Source organism: Chinchilla lanigera, unplaced genomic scaffold, assembly GCF_000276665.1.
Source record: "Chinchilla lanigera isolate Chin_1 unplaced genomic scaffold, ChiLan1.0 scaffold00008, whole genome shotgun sequence".
NCBI lineage: Eukaryota > Metazoa > Chordata > Mammalia > Rodentia > Chinchillidae > Chinchilla > Chinchilla lanigera.
The window spans coordinates 36,341,685-36,356,803 of NW_004955409.1; the positions used below are offsets into that span (position 1 = coordinate 36,341,685).

General features: G+C 45.7%; 1 protein-coding gene and 1 long non-coding RNA gene across 3 annotated transcripts in view; one reads left to right on the forward strand and one right to left on the reverse strand.

The window, feature by feature from the left end:
- The window catches only part of LOC106147743, a 61,738-nt gene that overhangs the window by 2,059 nt on the left and 44,560 nt on the right, over window positions 1-15,119 (forward strand). The window lies entirely within an intron of this gene.
- On the reverse strand, window positions 72-12,227 carry LOC102014751 (dehydrogenase/reductase SDR family member 4). The gene is made up of 8 exons (XM_005377056.2): window positions 12,050-12,227; window positions 10,132-10,309; window positions 5,256-5,357; window positions 3,126-3,196; window positions 2,975-3,026; window positions 2,587-2,721; window positions 2,110-2,165; window positions 72-494 (listed from the first exon to the last, which is right to left on the reverse strand). The coding sequence occupies exons 1-8, from the start codon at window positions 12,178-12,180 to the stop codon at window positions 380-382; spliced, it is 840 nt and encodes a 279-aa protein (XP_005377113.1). The 5' UTR covers window positions 12,181-12,227; the 3' UTR covers window positions 72-379.

The following is a 15,119-nucleotide window of genomic DNA, read 5'->3' on the forward strand; positions in this document are numbered from 1 at the left end:
GCCCTGGCTTCTCTCTGCTCAGTTGCCATACCTAAGCACCCCACACTGAGAAATGAACACACTGCTTCAAAGCAAGGCGATCATTTGCATTTTATTTGCACCTCATTTGCAAGCTGTTAATTTCCAGCCCTGTTCCTTCCACTCCAGGTTCTCTCCCATCTCCCCTCAAATTCCCCAGAGATCTAGGAAAAAAATATTTGTGGGTCTTTGCTAAGGTAGATGCAGGCTTCTCAATAGGCTTGCACTGTGTTCTCAAGGAAGCCTTTATCCAAGGCCACAGCAACAGTGAGAACCCTCATCAGACCACTCCTTGACTGGTGGGGCAGAACTGATTTTGTGGGGTGAGTAGTATGATAGGCAAAAGGGTCTGCCCCGGTCCTCAGAGGCGGGATGGAGATCCCCCCCCTACCACCACTGTCTCCCCTGTGATGTAGCTGGCGTCTTCAGAGCACATAAAAGACACGATGCCTGCACACTCCTCTGGCTTGCCGATCCTGGAGGATGGGAAAACAAGGAAGGGAGTAAAAAACAGGCAAGGCCCCATCACCTGGCTCAATAAAATTGGGTACCAAGAATTATTAGATGATTTTTCAGGCACAGTCTATGAGCTTTTTGCTTACCATGAGGATAAGTTGTTATAATTTAGTGTAAGAATAAATACTGTATTCTGCCAAAACGATTACAATTATATGCAAATCATACAGAGAATCTGCTTTTTAGAGAGCTAAGAACACCAAAATCTAAAGTTGTGGGCCAGGGATATAGCTCAGTGGCACAGGTGCCTGCCTGGCAAGTGCAAGGTCCTGAGTTCAATTCCCTGGTACCAAAAAAAAAAAAAAAAAAAAAAAAAAAAAAAAAAAAAAAAAAAAAAAAAAAAAAAAAAAAAAAAAAAGGTGTATTGATAAAATGGTGAGTGATTATTTCCTACTTCAAAAGAATTGGTCTCACATGTGTACATATTATTCAAGTGTGAGGGAGTCTGTGACAGTAAATGATGTGTTTTAAATGATTTCTTTTGTACAGGTTCAGTACAGACAACTTCTTCAGGAATTTATTTTTGTCCTTTCAGGTTATTGTTTTGTAAGAATGTGATAATTCTCACTGTATTAGTGATTCTGTAGTTAGGAACACTTAAACTGACTGCAATAGCATGCAATAGAGGTGGGCAGAGTGGGTGGCTCAAATCTAGAAGGCCTAGATTAGGTTCTTCTATCTAGCTATATATTGGAGTCATTTGGAATCTGAGAGGCTTAACAACAACAACAAAAAGATGTGCAGTTTCCACCTTGGACCAAGTAAAGAAGAACCTCTGCTCTGGGGTTGGAACAACACCCGTTTGGAAAGCTCCCCAGGTGATTCTAATGTGCATCCAGTGTTGTGCTGCATGGGGCTAGGTCATCCATTGGTGCTCTAGGTGACAATATCCAGACTTATATGAGTTGTGTAGTAGGCCTGCAGCTCATGCCTGCCGTCAGAATGGCTTTGGGAGGACTCGTGTCTGGGATGTTTGGACCAGTAAAGAGGTACACATTGCTGGCAGTTGTCCTTGAGGGGTCAAGATGGAGAAGACCGACAAGAGTGCCCAAGAGCCAGACAGTGGGGAGAGGTAGATAACTTAAAGGAAAGGTAGCTCAGCAAAGGTGTCTGAACAGTTTAGCCAGCCAACTGGGGAAAAGAATAATTTCCTTATGCAAAAGAATTTGGAGCTTAGTAAAGCCCTTCCTTCCTTTTATTTTGATTGTAGGATCATCAACCTAAGTTTTGGAAATGTGACTCTTTATTAAAGGTGAACTAACTAAAAAACATGGTTTTGGTTTGATTCCTAGTTTCCACGGATATCCAGAGGTGGAGATAGACCGGAAGAGAGAGAGAAGGGGTCGGGCTCCTTTCAGTGTTGCTCTGCTGAAACTGTGGTGCCTGTGCTTTTTGTATTGGAAGTAGCCTCCTTGGTAAGGTCTCTGCAATGTAGGTCTTACGAACTTTGATGTCTGTGAGGCAGGGAAGGGTGTGGCTGTGTGATCTGTGGAACCAAGACAGTGAGCTGTGGGCTATGGTAGGGACCAGACCTTTCTACCTTCATCCCTCCCTGGCATCCCTGTGACAGCTTACCTTCTAATATGCATGGATTCCTTTATGCTGTCCTCTTTGGCCTTGTCCATCCACAACTGCAGGAAGAAGGGAAATGTCTTTATGTGCAACAGAGGAAACTGAGGGGCAGCAAAGGGAGGAAATTGTCCCCCCATCAAATGAGAAGAAGGGTGGAAAGACTCCTCCTTTCACTCTCTGTTGCTTCTTGGCTCAGAGCTCTCCCTATTGCCCTCCTCTGTTCCATTCTTTTAGCCTCAGTGAATGATCTTGCTGGGTCTCCTCAACTCTCATACACTTTAGGAGATACGAAACTGAATTCCAGTCTCTACCCTGCACCCCAGGAAAGGAGTGTGTGTGGGTGTTGCCTGGGAAAGGCAGCTGGTATAGGGGGTAGATAGAAGTGGGTGAAAGCTCAGGATGCAGGTACCAGGCTTCCTTATCCAAAAAGATGGATGCCCTTCAAAGCCCCCTGGAAACTGCAGTGTTTCCCTTCCTCACCACACTGCTGAAATTAGTCTTGATGAGTCCAGGTGCCAGGCAGTTCACTCTAATGTTCTTTGGAGCCAGCTCTAAGGCCAGGTTCTTGGTAAGGCCCAATAAGGCTGTTTTACTAACATTGTAAGGACCCAGGCCCTGGAGAAAGATGAGAATGGGTTAGTCTGGTAGTTACCAGGTCATTCTTAGTTCTTATTTGATATCAAGTGCAGTGGTCAGTAGGTGTCTCCCTAAAGGGACGGTCACAGAGTTCATGGAGGCAGGCATCTTTGGTGGGAAAGGACTTGGTGATGTTATTCTCAAGCAGGACACGTATTTCTCTGGGCAACTGGAGAGGTGGAAAGATGTGGAATGAAGAGTGGCTAGAAGTGACAGACAAAGGGGTTCTTACCGGAAATGGAGAGAAGCCTGCTATGGAAGACACAATCACTACTGAGCCACCTCTGGAAAAAAAAGAGAGCTGATTCTCCTTCCACTGCAGACCATTGCCCTCAGCCCCTGTGGGGCCTTGTCTCACCCGGGCTCCCTCTCACTCTCTGTACCCTCGTTTCTCCATCTCTGGCACCACTTCTTTTGTTATCAGGGCTGTGGCCTTCACATTAATGTCCAGAATCTGAAAGAGAGAGAAGGGGAAACAGCGTGAGAAGTGTTGGAAGGGTACAGTGATGAGGAGTCACTATGTGCTCCCAGGATCTGTTTGTTAGAGCCGATGGAGACTTAAGGGATACTTTGCCCTGGCCTGACAAGGACAGAAGCCAGGGTTCAGGGAGGTGCACTCCTCACCAGCTCATTTAGCTGCATGGTGCACATTAGTTTGAGGATGGAACCTGGCTCATCTCTCCTCACCAGCCAACTATGATGAGGCCTAAAATAAGCCTAAATTCTCAGGGCAGCTTTGGACTTGAGCTAGGTTTTCTTGTGTTTCTTCCAAGTAGGGAGAGCCTGGAATTGGACCTAGAGGGGGCTGTGCCCCTCAGGGCAGATGTGTCCTGACCTGTGCACCTGAGGTGGTTTAGGTATTTCTCTGGCTTCTGAGCTTAGAGAGTGGATGCTCCTGGGCCTCCAGGATGGATGATCTAGCTAGACATTTGTCAGAAAGTGAGTTCATGAGGTTTTCTTTGGGAAGCTGGGGCACAGGCCAAAATAAAAACCTCCATGTTCCCAATGTAAAGCAATTGTAGGACCTTGTTTGCATTGTTCTAATGTAAACCATTTTGGGATATTCCCCTCCCATGTTTCATGACAATTATTCTGAAAAACTTCAATTTTGGAAAAAAAAAAAAAAACCAAAACAGAAGTACAGCGACTGTGCAGCTCTCCCTCACCTAGATTCATTCACTGTTCACATTTTCTGTCATTTGTTCTGTGTTCACAGTTTCTTTTAAATGGACCATTGAAATGAAGTCACAGACATGACAGTGCTGTGTCTCTAAATGCCTTAGCATACACGTCCAAAGACAAAAACATTCTCTCACACATTTGCAATTCATTATCATACACAAGAAATTTAACAATGGTAATAGTAGTTTCTCCTACTGTCTGCCTTTTATTTTGCACTTTATTTATTGTTTGGATTTCTCATATAAGAAAAACCATGTGATATTTAAGCTTGTGTATCTGATTTACTTCACTTTACATTATGGGCCCATTTTCCTACAAATGACTAAGTTTATCCTTCTTTTTGGCACAGTAGTACTCCCATTATATATAACTATGATATTTTCTTTATCCATTCATCTGTTGATGGATATAGGCTGCTTCCAAGAATTAGCTATTATAAGTTGTGCTGCCATAAACATGGGTATGCCTGTACCTCTGTAATATGACATCTTTAACTCTTTCAGGAAGATACCTAGAAAGGAAATATCTGGGTCAAATGGGATTTCTATTTTTAGTTTTTTGAAGAATTTTCATACTGATATCCTTAGTGGTTGCACCAGTTTACACTCCCACCAGCAGTTAAGAAGGGTCAACATTCACTAAAATCACATGGGAATATTAACCTTAGTAAATAAAGACAAATAGTTTAATTAAAGCTTTATAATTAAAGGATGTAGGGGCATGAGATATATTATGAGTATGATGTAAATATACATGACCACATAAAATCCAGTATTCCAGCATTTGAATTTAGACAACTGGCTCTCAGATTTTCACAATACTGTGGTTAAGAAGAGACAAGGACAGGTCTTTTTCAAAGGCTGTATGTTATAAAGCAGCAACTTCAGTCATGTCACCAAAATTGGTATGTCACCTAACTAGCAGTAATTAACGTTTCCCAGCTAATGAAAAAGCATTTCTTTTTGGCAGCTAAAAGGGGACGGGTGGGTGTGTAAGTTTAAGTGTATTAGTTGTTGGCCTATTAGCTGCCGCATCTCTGCTGGAAATAAACCAGGAAGCAGAGCGTGGGTAAGCACACTGCGGGAGAGATCTGGGAAGGGAAGCAGAAGGTGGCTAGTACAGAACAAATGGAAGGCAAAACTGGGGAGAAGCTGAGATGAGAGAGAAGAGCAGAACAGAGGAAGCCACCCCTCACTTGCCCTTTCCCAGGTGCGTGCCAGGTGTGTGGCACATCCCATCTACACGTTACTTGAAGACATTCTAAAAGCAGAGTGAGTTTGTGCTGAATGCTTTCTGAGGCCTGCCTTGCTGCTGCTCTAATCCTCTCTCACCTTGTCCCATACGTCCTCAGTGACATCCATCAGGCTTCCAAAGAAGGGGTTGACAGCAGCGTTGGAGACCAGGATATCAATACCTCCATGAAGGTTCACAGCCTGGAGAGAGGGGGTCTGGGTCAGGGCTACAGGTAAGCCAGGGAGGTTCATTTAGTATTGTTCATAAGAAATATCTTCTGAAGAACAGTTGTTGAGCCGGGCGTGGTGGTGCACGCCTGTAATCCCAGAACTCGAGAGGCTGAGGCAGGAGGATTGTTGCGAGTTCGAGACCAGCCTGGGCTAGTGAGCTAGCCCAGCTCAAGGCTGAGTGAGCTCAAGGCCAGCCTGAACTGCATAGTGAGTCCCTGTCTCAAAAAGACAAAAAAAACCAAAAAACCCCCAAAAACCAAAAAAAAAAAAAAACCAGTTGTCAAAATTACCTCTCCTTTTCTTGAAACATTTTCTCTCTAAAGCTACCCTAGTCTCTGCTGCTAACCATTAATGGTTATCTTATTTCTTTGGCAGTTTTTCTAGCCTCCTTTTCTTCTAAGGATGTCTCTGACCTTTCGCTCTTTTCTTTACATCTTCTCTTGGGGAAGCTCCTTCATTTTCACGCCTTCACCTCTTGCTGCAAAACCTATTTCTAAGTCCCCCTCCTCTACTCATGGAGTTACAGTCCTGACTCCCCAAGTGTTTGCTGTCTGGTCTCCTTGAATGAGTCACCATAACCTCAAGAGTCAACCTGTCCACACTTACCTGAATGGAGGAACTAGTTTAAAGAGACCCATGGAAGATCACCCGTGGGAGGGGCCTTGATCATGGGCCCAATGTCCTCTTGGTGCAGGTGATGAAAATGTGGTCCACTGAAGTTAATTTTTTAGGATCGTATGACTCAGTAATGATGCATTAGGTTTGGCTACAAACAGGAAGCCTGCTCATTTGGTGTCTGAGAGAGGTAAAAGGATTTGTTCAGGGCACAAAGCTAGTGGTGGCAGAATGGACATTAAGTCTTCTAGTGTACTTTGTAGTGCAGAGCTGGTTCACAGGAGCCCTTTGAAAGTAAGTTGGATCACTACGAAACCTCTGAGGCAGTGCCACGATGGTGAAGACACTCGCCTGGGTTTAAAACACTTCTACACTCAGCTTTGATGCCATTTTCTCTCTTTGCTTTTTTGGCCCCTGCGGCACAGAAGATTCAAGGCAGAAACTGAGGTTTAAATTGAGAAAGCCAAGAAAGAAGATATCTCACCTCCTTAATAAGTTGTAAGCAGGTGGTGAAGGCGTGTGCTAGAGTAGTGACTGGCCAAGGAGAACCTGCCAACCAAGGTTTTCAGTACTAAGCCACCCTGAAGCCAGACTTTGCACTTGTCCCAAACTGGCAATTTTGATGCCTTGGGCAAGTAACACTAAATGGGCCCTTGATCAACTTTGTGCCTCACATTTGGCACAGGAGGGGTGTTATTAACAATGCACACCATCTGCTACCTTCTCCTTTTAACTAATTATTCCTGCTAACGAGGTGCTAAGCTCAGTTGTTTCTACATCGCTAAAGGAATGCCTGGGCTGTCAACATGTAAATTTAACAAAATTTAAAGTCACACAATCTTTTAAAACTAGTACCGGGACCTTCTTGTGCCCTGTAAATTTTAGTGTTGTGGCACAAAGCCCTGTGGTAGTTATTTGCCTTGGCTCTGTCAAAGTCTCATAGACTTGTGACTGGGAAAGTGTAGATCAAGTTGGAGGTGATGCATATGTGTTGGGGTGGGCAGAGGATAGTGGATTGCATCAGAATCACCTGGAGAGCTAGGGGAGAAGTCTGTTATTTCCCATTTTAAAAATTCATTTTTATTAGTGTCTGTTTACAGTACATGATAATGTCCATCATGGGAGTTGGTACACGTACATAATACATCTTAGTTCTTTTTATATCTCCTTCTCTTCCCTTCCTTTCACTCCTTCTCCTCTCCTTTCATCTCTTAGTCCCTGAGAAGGCTGTTTCTTCTTTTTTTCTTTTTTTTTTGAGACAGGGTCTCATTAGGTAATTTAGGCTGGCCTTGAACTCACTATGTACCCCAGCCCAGGCTGGCCTCAAACTCACGATGATTCTGCTGCCTCTGCCTCCCAAGTGCTGGGATTACAAGTGTGAGCCACCACACCTGGCCAGAAGGCTGGTTTGATTGAACAGAGACAGAGCCATAAAGATGAAAGAGAAAGGTACCATGAGCCTTTCTCTAAAGTTCTGGTTCTGAATTGCATGATTACTATACCCACATAGGAGTTGTCTGTGTCCTGACATTTATTTACATTTCTTTTTTTTTTTTAGAAACAGTATAATCAAGTGGAAAAGCCGCTAATCTGGTTTCCATTCACTTGAAAATCATGGTGCAAATCAGGATGCTAAGAGTAGTAGCCATTCTCAGGGTAGCAGCTTTCCTCATTGCAGGCTAATAGCTGGTAATAGGCAGAACACCTCTCAAATTGCTGGCTGTCCTATCATTTCCTTTTTTTTTTTTTTTTTGTACTAGGATTCGAACTCATGACCTTGCTCTTGCCAGGCAGGTACTGTGCCGCTGAGCTAGCTCCTCGGCCCTATTCTATCATTTCCTACCCTGACATTGTTCACACTGACTTCCTGAAAATTGTTTTTGACTCATTTCTCCTATTTCTAATTTCTAGACATGTGGCTGGAATCATCTTGGTTGGTTCCTACTAAATGTCTCTTGGGCAGTCTATTCTGATCCCACTGCCACTGCTCTAGACCTGTGAGAAACAATGTCCTTGGTCCAGGGTCTTCTCTATTTATTCTTTCTATCACTGCCAGACTGTCCTTCCTTAACAACTGTTTCAGCTTGCTTAAAGCCTCAAATTCCTCCTTATTTCCTACGTAGATATCTAGAAGCCTTTCAAGCCTAGGGAGGCTGCTGTCCCTGTTCCTCCCACGCAGTCCGTTTCCCGCACTACTCCTGGACCCATGCATTCTGCCATGGTCTTACAGACTTCCCTTCTCTCCTCAGTCCCTCTTGGCTGTCTGCTCATTTTGCAGGGTCATCTGTAATCTCATCCTTACTCTATCTTTACATCCCCACTCACTTCTACTCATTCCTTAAGGTCTAGCTAAAGCCCCACTTCTGAGCCAGAGCTGCAGGACCCCACTAGGTAGATCTGGTTGGGGGAGTGGGGGAAGGATGTTTTCCTAGTAGGATTTTTTTTTTTTTCTAGTATTAGGGATTGAACCCAGAGCCTTTGCACGGTGTTACATCCATAGTCCTGTTTTTCTTTTGTCTTTTTGAGACAGGGTCTCACTATGAAGCCCAGGCTGGCCTCAGACTCACAGCAATCCTCCTGCCTCAGCCTCCTGAGTGCTGGGATTACATGTACCACCATGCCTGGCTTATAGTCCTTTCTTTACATTTTTATTTTGAGACAGTGCCTCACTAAGTCATCAGATTACCTGGGGTGGGCTTGAATTTGCCATCTTCCTGCTTCAGGCATGTACCACTAAACCCAGCTAGGATTCTGACATTAAATTACATGAAGCCTTGGATTCAATCTCCAGCACTGAAAAAAAATTGCTACATACATTTCAAACGGCTAGTGACTGATTGGCCCAAGCTCCTAAATGTCTCCCTTCACTCTCAAGATTAAGGTCATAACCTCAGGCTCTGTCCAACAACCTATGCCAGGCAAGGTGACCTTCTTAGACTCACATTTGACCTTCTGCAGTGCACATTTGAACATCTGCCAAAGATTCCTTAAAAATAGAATTACTTTATTCTGCCCACCATACTACTGTTGACCATAATTTTTTTTTTTTTTTTTTTGGTTTTTCTCCAGTACCGGGATGTAGACCATAATTTAAGAGCCTTCTTTTCTGAGATTACCCAAGTTATTTTTACCAACCTTCCAACCTATTACCACAATCCTATATTTTCCCTGTGTGTAAGGTTCTCCCATTCACTCCAGGAAATAAAGCACATACCCTGACCCTTCAGGGAAGAGGAGCCTAGGTGGTTTATATTTTCTTTTTGGTGATACTGGGAATCGAACTCAGGACCTCATGCTTGCCAGGTAGGCGCTGGGCCACTGAGCTCCATACCTGGCCCCATATTTTCTTGTGTAGCTGGGAAGCTGCTGTCAATACCACTGTGACACTGGCTTAGACATGTTGAGACTAAAATCCATATGGGTGCCTAAGGGCTGGCCTTATGTTAATGGAGAAGTGCCCAGTAGTTTGTAGGCTGCCAAAAAAAGGAGCTTGGTAAGTCTGATTGAATCACAGTTCTTTCCTTACTGGCTATGGGACCTTGGAAAGTGGCTCCAGTTATCCGAACTGGTCTGTGTAAACAGGAAGAACAGTCTTTGCCTTGCTTGAGTTGTTGGCAGGTTTAGAGAAAACCTATGTAGGGTTCTGAACAGAGGAAAGAGCACACGCTGTGAATAGGTGACTGAAACATGATGGGCTGCCTCCAGTAAGCTCCCAGGGACTCTAAACTGAAGATGAGGGGATCACTTTCCAGCTTGTGGGTGGGAACATCTATTTTGCGATTGTATTTACCCTTTCCATGTGCCCAGTGACACAGGAAACTACCAGAGAGTCAAGACTGGCTGTTTTTAGTGGGTGCCCAAGGGATAATGCTGGGCTGAAGCATTAGAGTAGTTTTTGTTTCTTTGACTGAGATAGATGGTTCTTAGGCTTTAAGGTATGGACATAACAGAAAGTGACACAATTAAACATTCCTGGTGGCTTGGAGTGGGTATATGAATGCCCTGCTATATTTTAGTTAACAGCGCTTGGTTGGATTTCACTAACACTGTCTAGGAAAACAGAGATGGAGGCTCAAATTGGCTCCCTTCTGTCACCTCCTGGCTCAGTGCCCATAGCCCTGCTGCTCACCATGGCCACCAGCTGCTTCCGGTCCTCGGCCTTCCCCACATGGCATATGGTGCCTGTCACACTAAGCCCCTCCCCCTTCAGTGTGGCCACTGCGCGGTCCACATTCTTTTGTTTCCGGCTGCTGATGACCACATGGGCCCCATCCTGGGCCAGACGCCGGGAGATTGCGAAGCCGATCCTGCAGGAAGAGAAATACCAAGAGTGCCCAGAACTGTACAGGGGAAAAGGTTGTGTTATGGTTTCTGTCCTGATGTTTCCCCAAAGCCTCATGTGATCATGGGGCTTTTTCCAGAGGTGGTTGAATCTACATGAATGATGCTGAAATTAAGGGTGTGTGATTAGGAAATCACTCCACCGATTGGTTTAGCATGTTTCCGGCTAGCATTAAGGGTGTGAGTGCTACATGTGCCCTAGGGCGGGTAGCTACATACAATACTAGGGACAGAAAGAATCTTGTCTCTCCTGCCTCTTGTTTTGCTACCTGCTGGCCACCATGAATTGGTCTCTGTGAAGGCACTCTGCCTTGGGGCCAGCTGACAATGGACCGAAACTTGTACAACCTGTGAGCTAAATGGACCTTTCCCCCTTTAACTTTGGGTACGAGGTATTTTGTCTCAGCAATGAGAGAAAAGAAGCTAAGACAGGCTGTGAGCATGAGCTCCTAAGTCAGAATGCCTGGATTTGGATTTTAGCTCTTCCTCTATATGATCTCCATGTGTCTCTACTAGGTGTAAAATAGGCTCCATTAGCTGGGCGTGGTGGCACACGCCTGTAATCCCAGCACTCGGGAGGCTGAGGCAGGAGGATCCTTGCGAGTTCAAGGCTAGCCTGGGCTACAAAATGAGCTCAAGGCCAGCCTGAACTGCAGAGGGAGACTCTGTCTCAAAAAGACAAAAAAACAAAAACAAAAACAAAAAACAAAAAAACAACCAACCAACAAACAAAAAAATAGGCTCCATGGCACAGCCGTTACCATGCAGGTAGTCATGCTTACCTCATTTTATTATGATCTTGTCCCTCAGCCTCTATTCCCAGGAATTGACATCACCTTCCACAGGCCCTAATCCTGGTGACAGGTCCCATACCCAGTGGGGACTGAGGGGAAAGAAATGTGCTGAGTATCCAGTAGCAGCCATATGTGTCGTTTGAAGTTCTCACTGGAAAGAACTACACTCAAAACATCTCTCTTGCTACAGTACCTCATCTCCAAAGTTCTATCCTTAGTTATGTTTTGGGGGTACATGGAAAGGGTGGTTAATGTAAATATTCCCCTGGGAGTAAAGGTTACATATTTTACATTTGTCAGTCATTAGCATTTCTCATAATCTGTATTTCAGATTTGTGAGGAACTAGTGTGTAGCAAAGTCCTATAGGAATGAGAAACAGGACAGATAAGAGCTGTGGGTGACACATAGGCTGGGCAGGGTAGGCCAGAGTGTACTCAACCTAAACAAAAATCACTTCATGTGGGTCTTGTGTCCCATCTAGGTTAGGGGAGATGTTGCTTTAGGAGACTGGTCAGGAGCCCAAATGGAGTGTCTGGAACATTATAGTGGATGGGCAGGGATGGTAAGATTGTTTTGAAACTGGAGTTTTGGATTTTGCGGTCTTCCCAGACTCTAGGTGGCGCTGTTTGTTGATTGGGGCAGCCCAGAGCAGGCGGAGCTGTCTCTATGATGGGGGCAGCACCAAGCTGGCAAGCCTGGGCAAGGTAGCGGGGACAGGAGGGCTGGCAGTGGAAGGTCCGGAGTCTGGGGATTCGGAGGAACTGCAGGCCGACCACGTGGCTGCTGTGTCCTCTAGGGTAGGGGCCTCTGGCGGCCTTTGAGGCCTGAGCACGGGGCCCGAGGAGACAAAAACGAAGAGGCCCCCTGTTTCCAGACCCCTCGGCCCCGGAGACACCAGCCCAGGCACTCACCCGTCGGTGGAGGCCGTAACGAGGGCCACCTTATTCGCGAGCGGTTTCTGGCGGGTCACGCCGGAGCTAGCCATCCTCACCGACCTCCAGGCCCGCGCGCAGCCGCCTAGCCGCAGTGCCGCCTTGCGCATGGCTCGGGCGCCGGGCTGGGCGGCCTGGGCTCTGCGAGGTGAATGCTTGATAGGGCAGGAGGCAGGGCGAGGGGCGGGCTGAGTCGGGAGGGCTGTGGCCGCCCGCGTCCTCTGCCGGCACGCCGGCGCCGTGACTCTTGGTCTGCACTTTGCGCACCACTGGCTCTCTCCTGGGGTGAGAAAGAGCTGCTGTCCAGGTTACCAGGGCCCCTCCCTGCAGGGCTCTGTGCGCTCCAGCCCCCTCTTCCTACGTGTGCTTACCCACTTTTTTTTTTGTTGATGGGGCTTGAGAAGATTGAGTTAATTTCCTTTGCTTCCCCAAACCTCAAAATTCCTTCTTAAGAAAGCGTAGATCTACGCAGATGACAGTGCCCGGGAGGGCAGATGTTTTCAGACTGCCTTTGAAGGTGAGGCCTGTGCTCTTTCATGGAGTCCACCACGTGAAGGCAGAGGCGCCAGCAGAGGAGACGCGATGAAGCTTGGGCCTGGCCTTCCTTGTGCTTCAAGGACTCCATCTTTAGAGATGGAGGGCAGACTGTGGTCACTATGGTAACCAGTATTCAGGGGCGAGACCCTGACTCATCGAGCGGGACTACCCATTTTACAGCGACTAAATGGTAACGAGGATGCTAGAGGGTCCTCCAGCCAGTGGTGGAAATACAGACTCAGGAGCCCCCAAACTTTCCCTAATCACTGTCTCCAGGTCTTGGCCTCTATCCTAGTTCAATAAATATTTGCTGAATATAAAAGTGCTTTATGAACTGTAAACTACTAAACACATAGTAATTATTGCCACCACATAATAATTATTATTGCTGCCATAGGCCAGACTCTTCATCTGCGAACTGAGGCTGTGGAATGGATGATGAATAAAGTCCTCACCGGCTATAAATTCTGTGTTCAAGACTTCAGCCTCCATTTCTGCCAAGTGGGCTGAAATGATCTCCCTCCTGGGTTTCTGAGAGAATTAATAAATCTGGATGGCTTATGGTACACTCTGGAAAGGCCTCAGCAAGCCCAAGTGCAAGCTTCTAAATTGGTTTAACCCACTGGGTTCCAAATGCCAGGCTGAGAAGCAGTGCTGGTTATGGCACTGTTTTCACTAGTTTGAGGCAAAATGAAAAAAATAAAGATAATATAGTGAATTTCATGAAGCTTCTCATATTTAACTTAACAGTTCTTTATTCTGGATTGTACTTTTCATATGCTCTTTGGTGGTCATCCTTTCAGAAAAGATGATGAAAGAGATGGAGGGGGACAGGAAGTGGCAGTAAAAAGAATTAAGATGTGCTGTGTATGTGTACCGGCTTCCCATGATGAATGTAGTCATTATGCACTACAAACCTTCACTAATAAAAATTAAAGAAAAGAAAAGATGATGGAAGCAGATGAGCAGGTTTAGAAGTGTTATTAGTTGGAGAACTCATCGGTGTGTCAACGTTATGTCAGTCACTGCAGTTAGAGGGTATTGAATCTTGGTCTGGGAAATCCAGAACTGGGGATCACTGCTTAATACAATTCCTGCTTGCTGAAGGTCCATTCAGTAAGTGTGTTGGTCATTTGGGTGGCTGAAAAAGGAGTTTCAGCATTGCACAGAGGGGTATGAATAGCAAGTGAAATAACAGGCATGCACTGGATTTATGATACATAAAAAAGAAGTTACAGTTGCACTCAGCACATCCTGATGAGATAAGAGAACCTAAGTCTAATTTTCCCCATGTCAGAGGAAAACTGACTCTGACTGGTGCCCCTCAGTCTGAGCATCATGAATTATTGACAGAGGCTGGATAGTGCCACATTCCTCTTTCTTCTTCACTATTCAGAGTTAATGCACTGTGGGAGCACTTCCCAGCTCCTGACCTGAGTGTGGGACTGGGGGAGGGGGCACAGGACTGCAGCAGGGGTTCTCAGGGCCTGGCTCAAGGGGACAGGCCTACAGGGCTTAATCTCTCTTTACCTGTTCTCCAGAGGTGGACAGCCAGATGTAGGGGCTGAGATTTAGGGTGTGGGATGGGTAAGGCAGGCTATACTTCAAGAGCAAAGGATTCTGAGAAAAGACAGTTCTGGCCTGGGAGACTGGTAAATATCACCTGGCTCCCCCTCACCTGGTCAGGGTTGGTATTTGGCCTCCAGCACCATTTTTTTGGAAGAACACAGGAGATATTAGGGAGAGGGTCTGTGAACAGGAAAGGGTAGAAGGAAAGCAAGAAGTGTGGATGGGGATTTTTGGCTTCTACTTCTCAAACTGCTTTGTTGAAGGTCTTAGGAAGTCTCTGGGGGAAACACATTTGTGTGTGGGAGTATCTGTTTGAAATGGGAACTTTAATAGGCAATGAGATTGTTCTTGTTCGGAGGTGGTGCCCTCTGCCTATCTGGAGGAAATGCTCCGACCGGAGATGATGCTCCCATTTTCAAAGGCTGACTGGGGTCCGGAGGGAACTTACCTTGGATGGAGTCTATCTCTTGCACTTGGCAATAGCCATCCTAGATTGGTCATTGAGGCCTGTGATACCAATACAGTGAGAAACCAGCATAGGGACAGAAGACAAACAAGCTCCTGGGCCCTTAATCTGTTACTCATTAAAAGCATGGTTTGTGTTTTTTTTTCTGAAGCAGTCAGGGACTTGAGAGTTTCTTTTGCCAAAAAAACTAAACACAACATAACAATTAAACAGTGGCTTTTCAGTTGTCCCATAGATGCCTAATAGGTAACTAAAAGCAGAACAAATCTTTACCTTTAATTTGTATCCTCATTGTGTGTGTGTATGTGATGGTGGGGAGCTGATATAAGATCTTGCTGTATAGCCAAGGCTGGTCTTGAACTCACAGTTCTGCCTCAGCTTCCTGACTGCTGGGATATGGGCATGTGCCAGCACTCCTCGTATATCTGTCTCTCAGCTGATCTACTCAGACAGGTAAATCATTTAGGAAGTGACTGT

Bases quoted from the DNA above. Each gene is read 5' to 3' on its own strand.
- LOC102014751 (XM_005377056.2), bottom strand. From the start codon at position 12,180: ATGCGCAAGGCGGCACTGCGGCTAGGCGGCTGCGCGCGGGCCTGGAGG. The intron at 2,722-2,974 runs GTAAGAACCCCT...ATCTTTCTCCAG, and splicing joins CAGGCTTCTCTCCATTTCCG to GGCCTGGGTCCTTACAATGT. The intron at 2,166-2,586 runs GTGAGGAAGGGA...TTCTTCCTGCAG, and splicing joins AGACTAATTTCAGCAGTGTG to TTGTGGATGGACAAGGCCAA.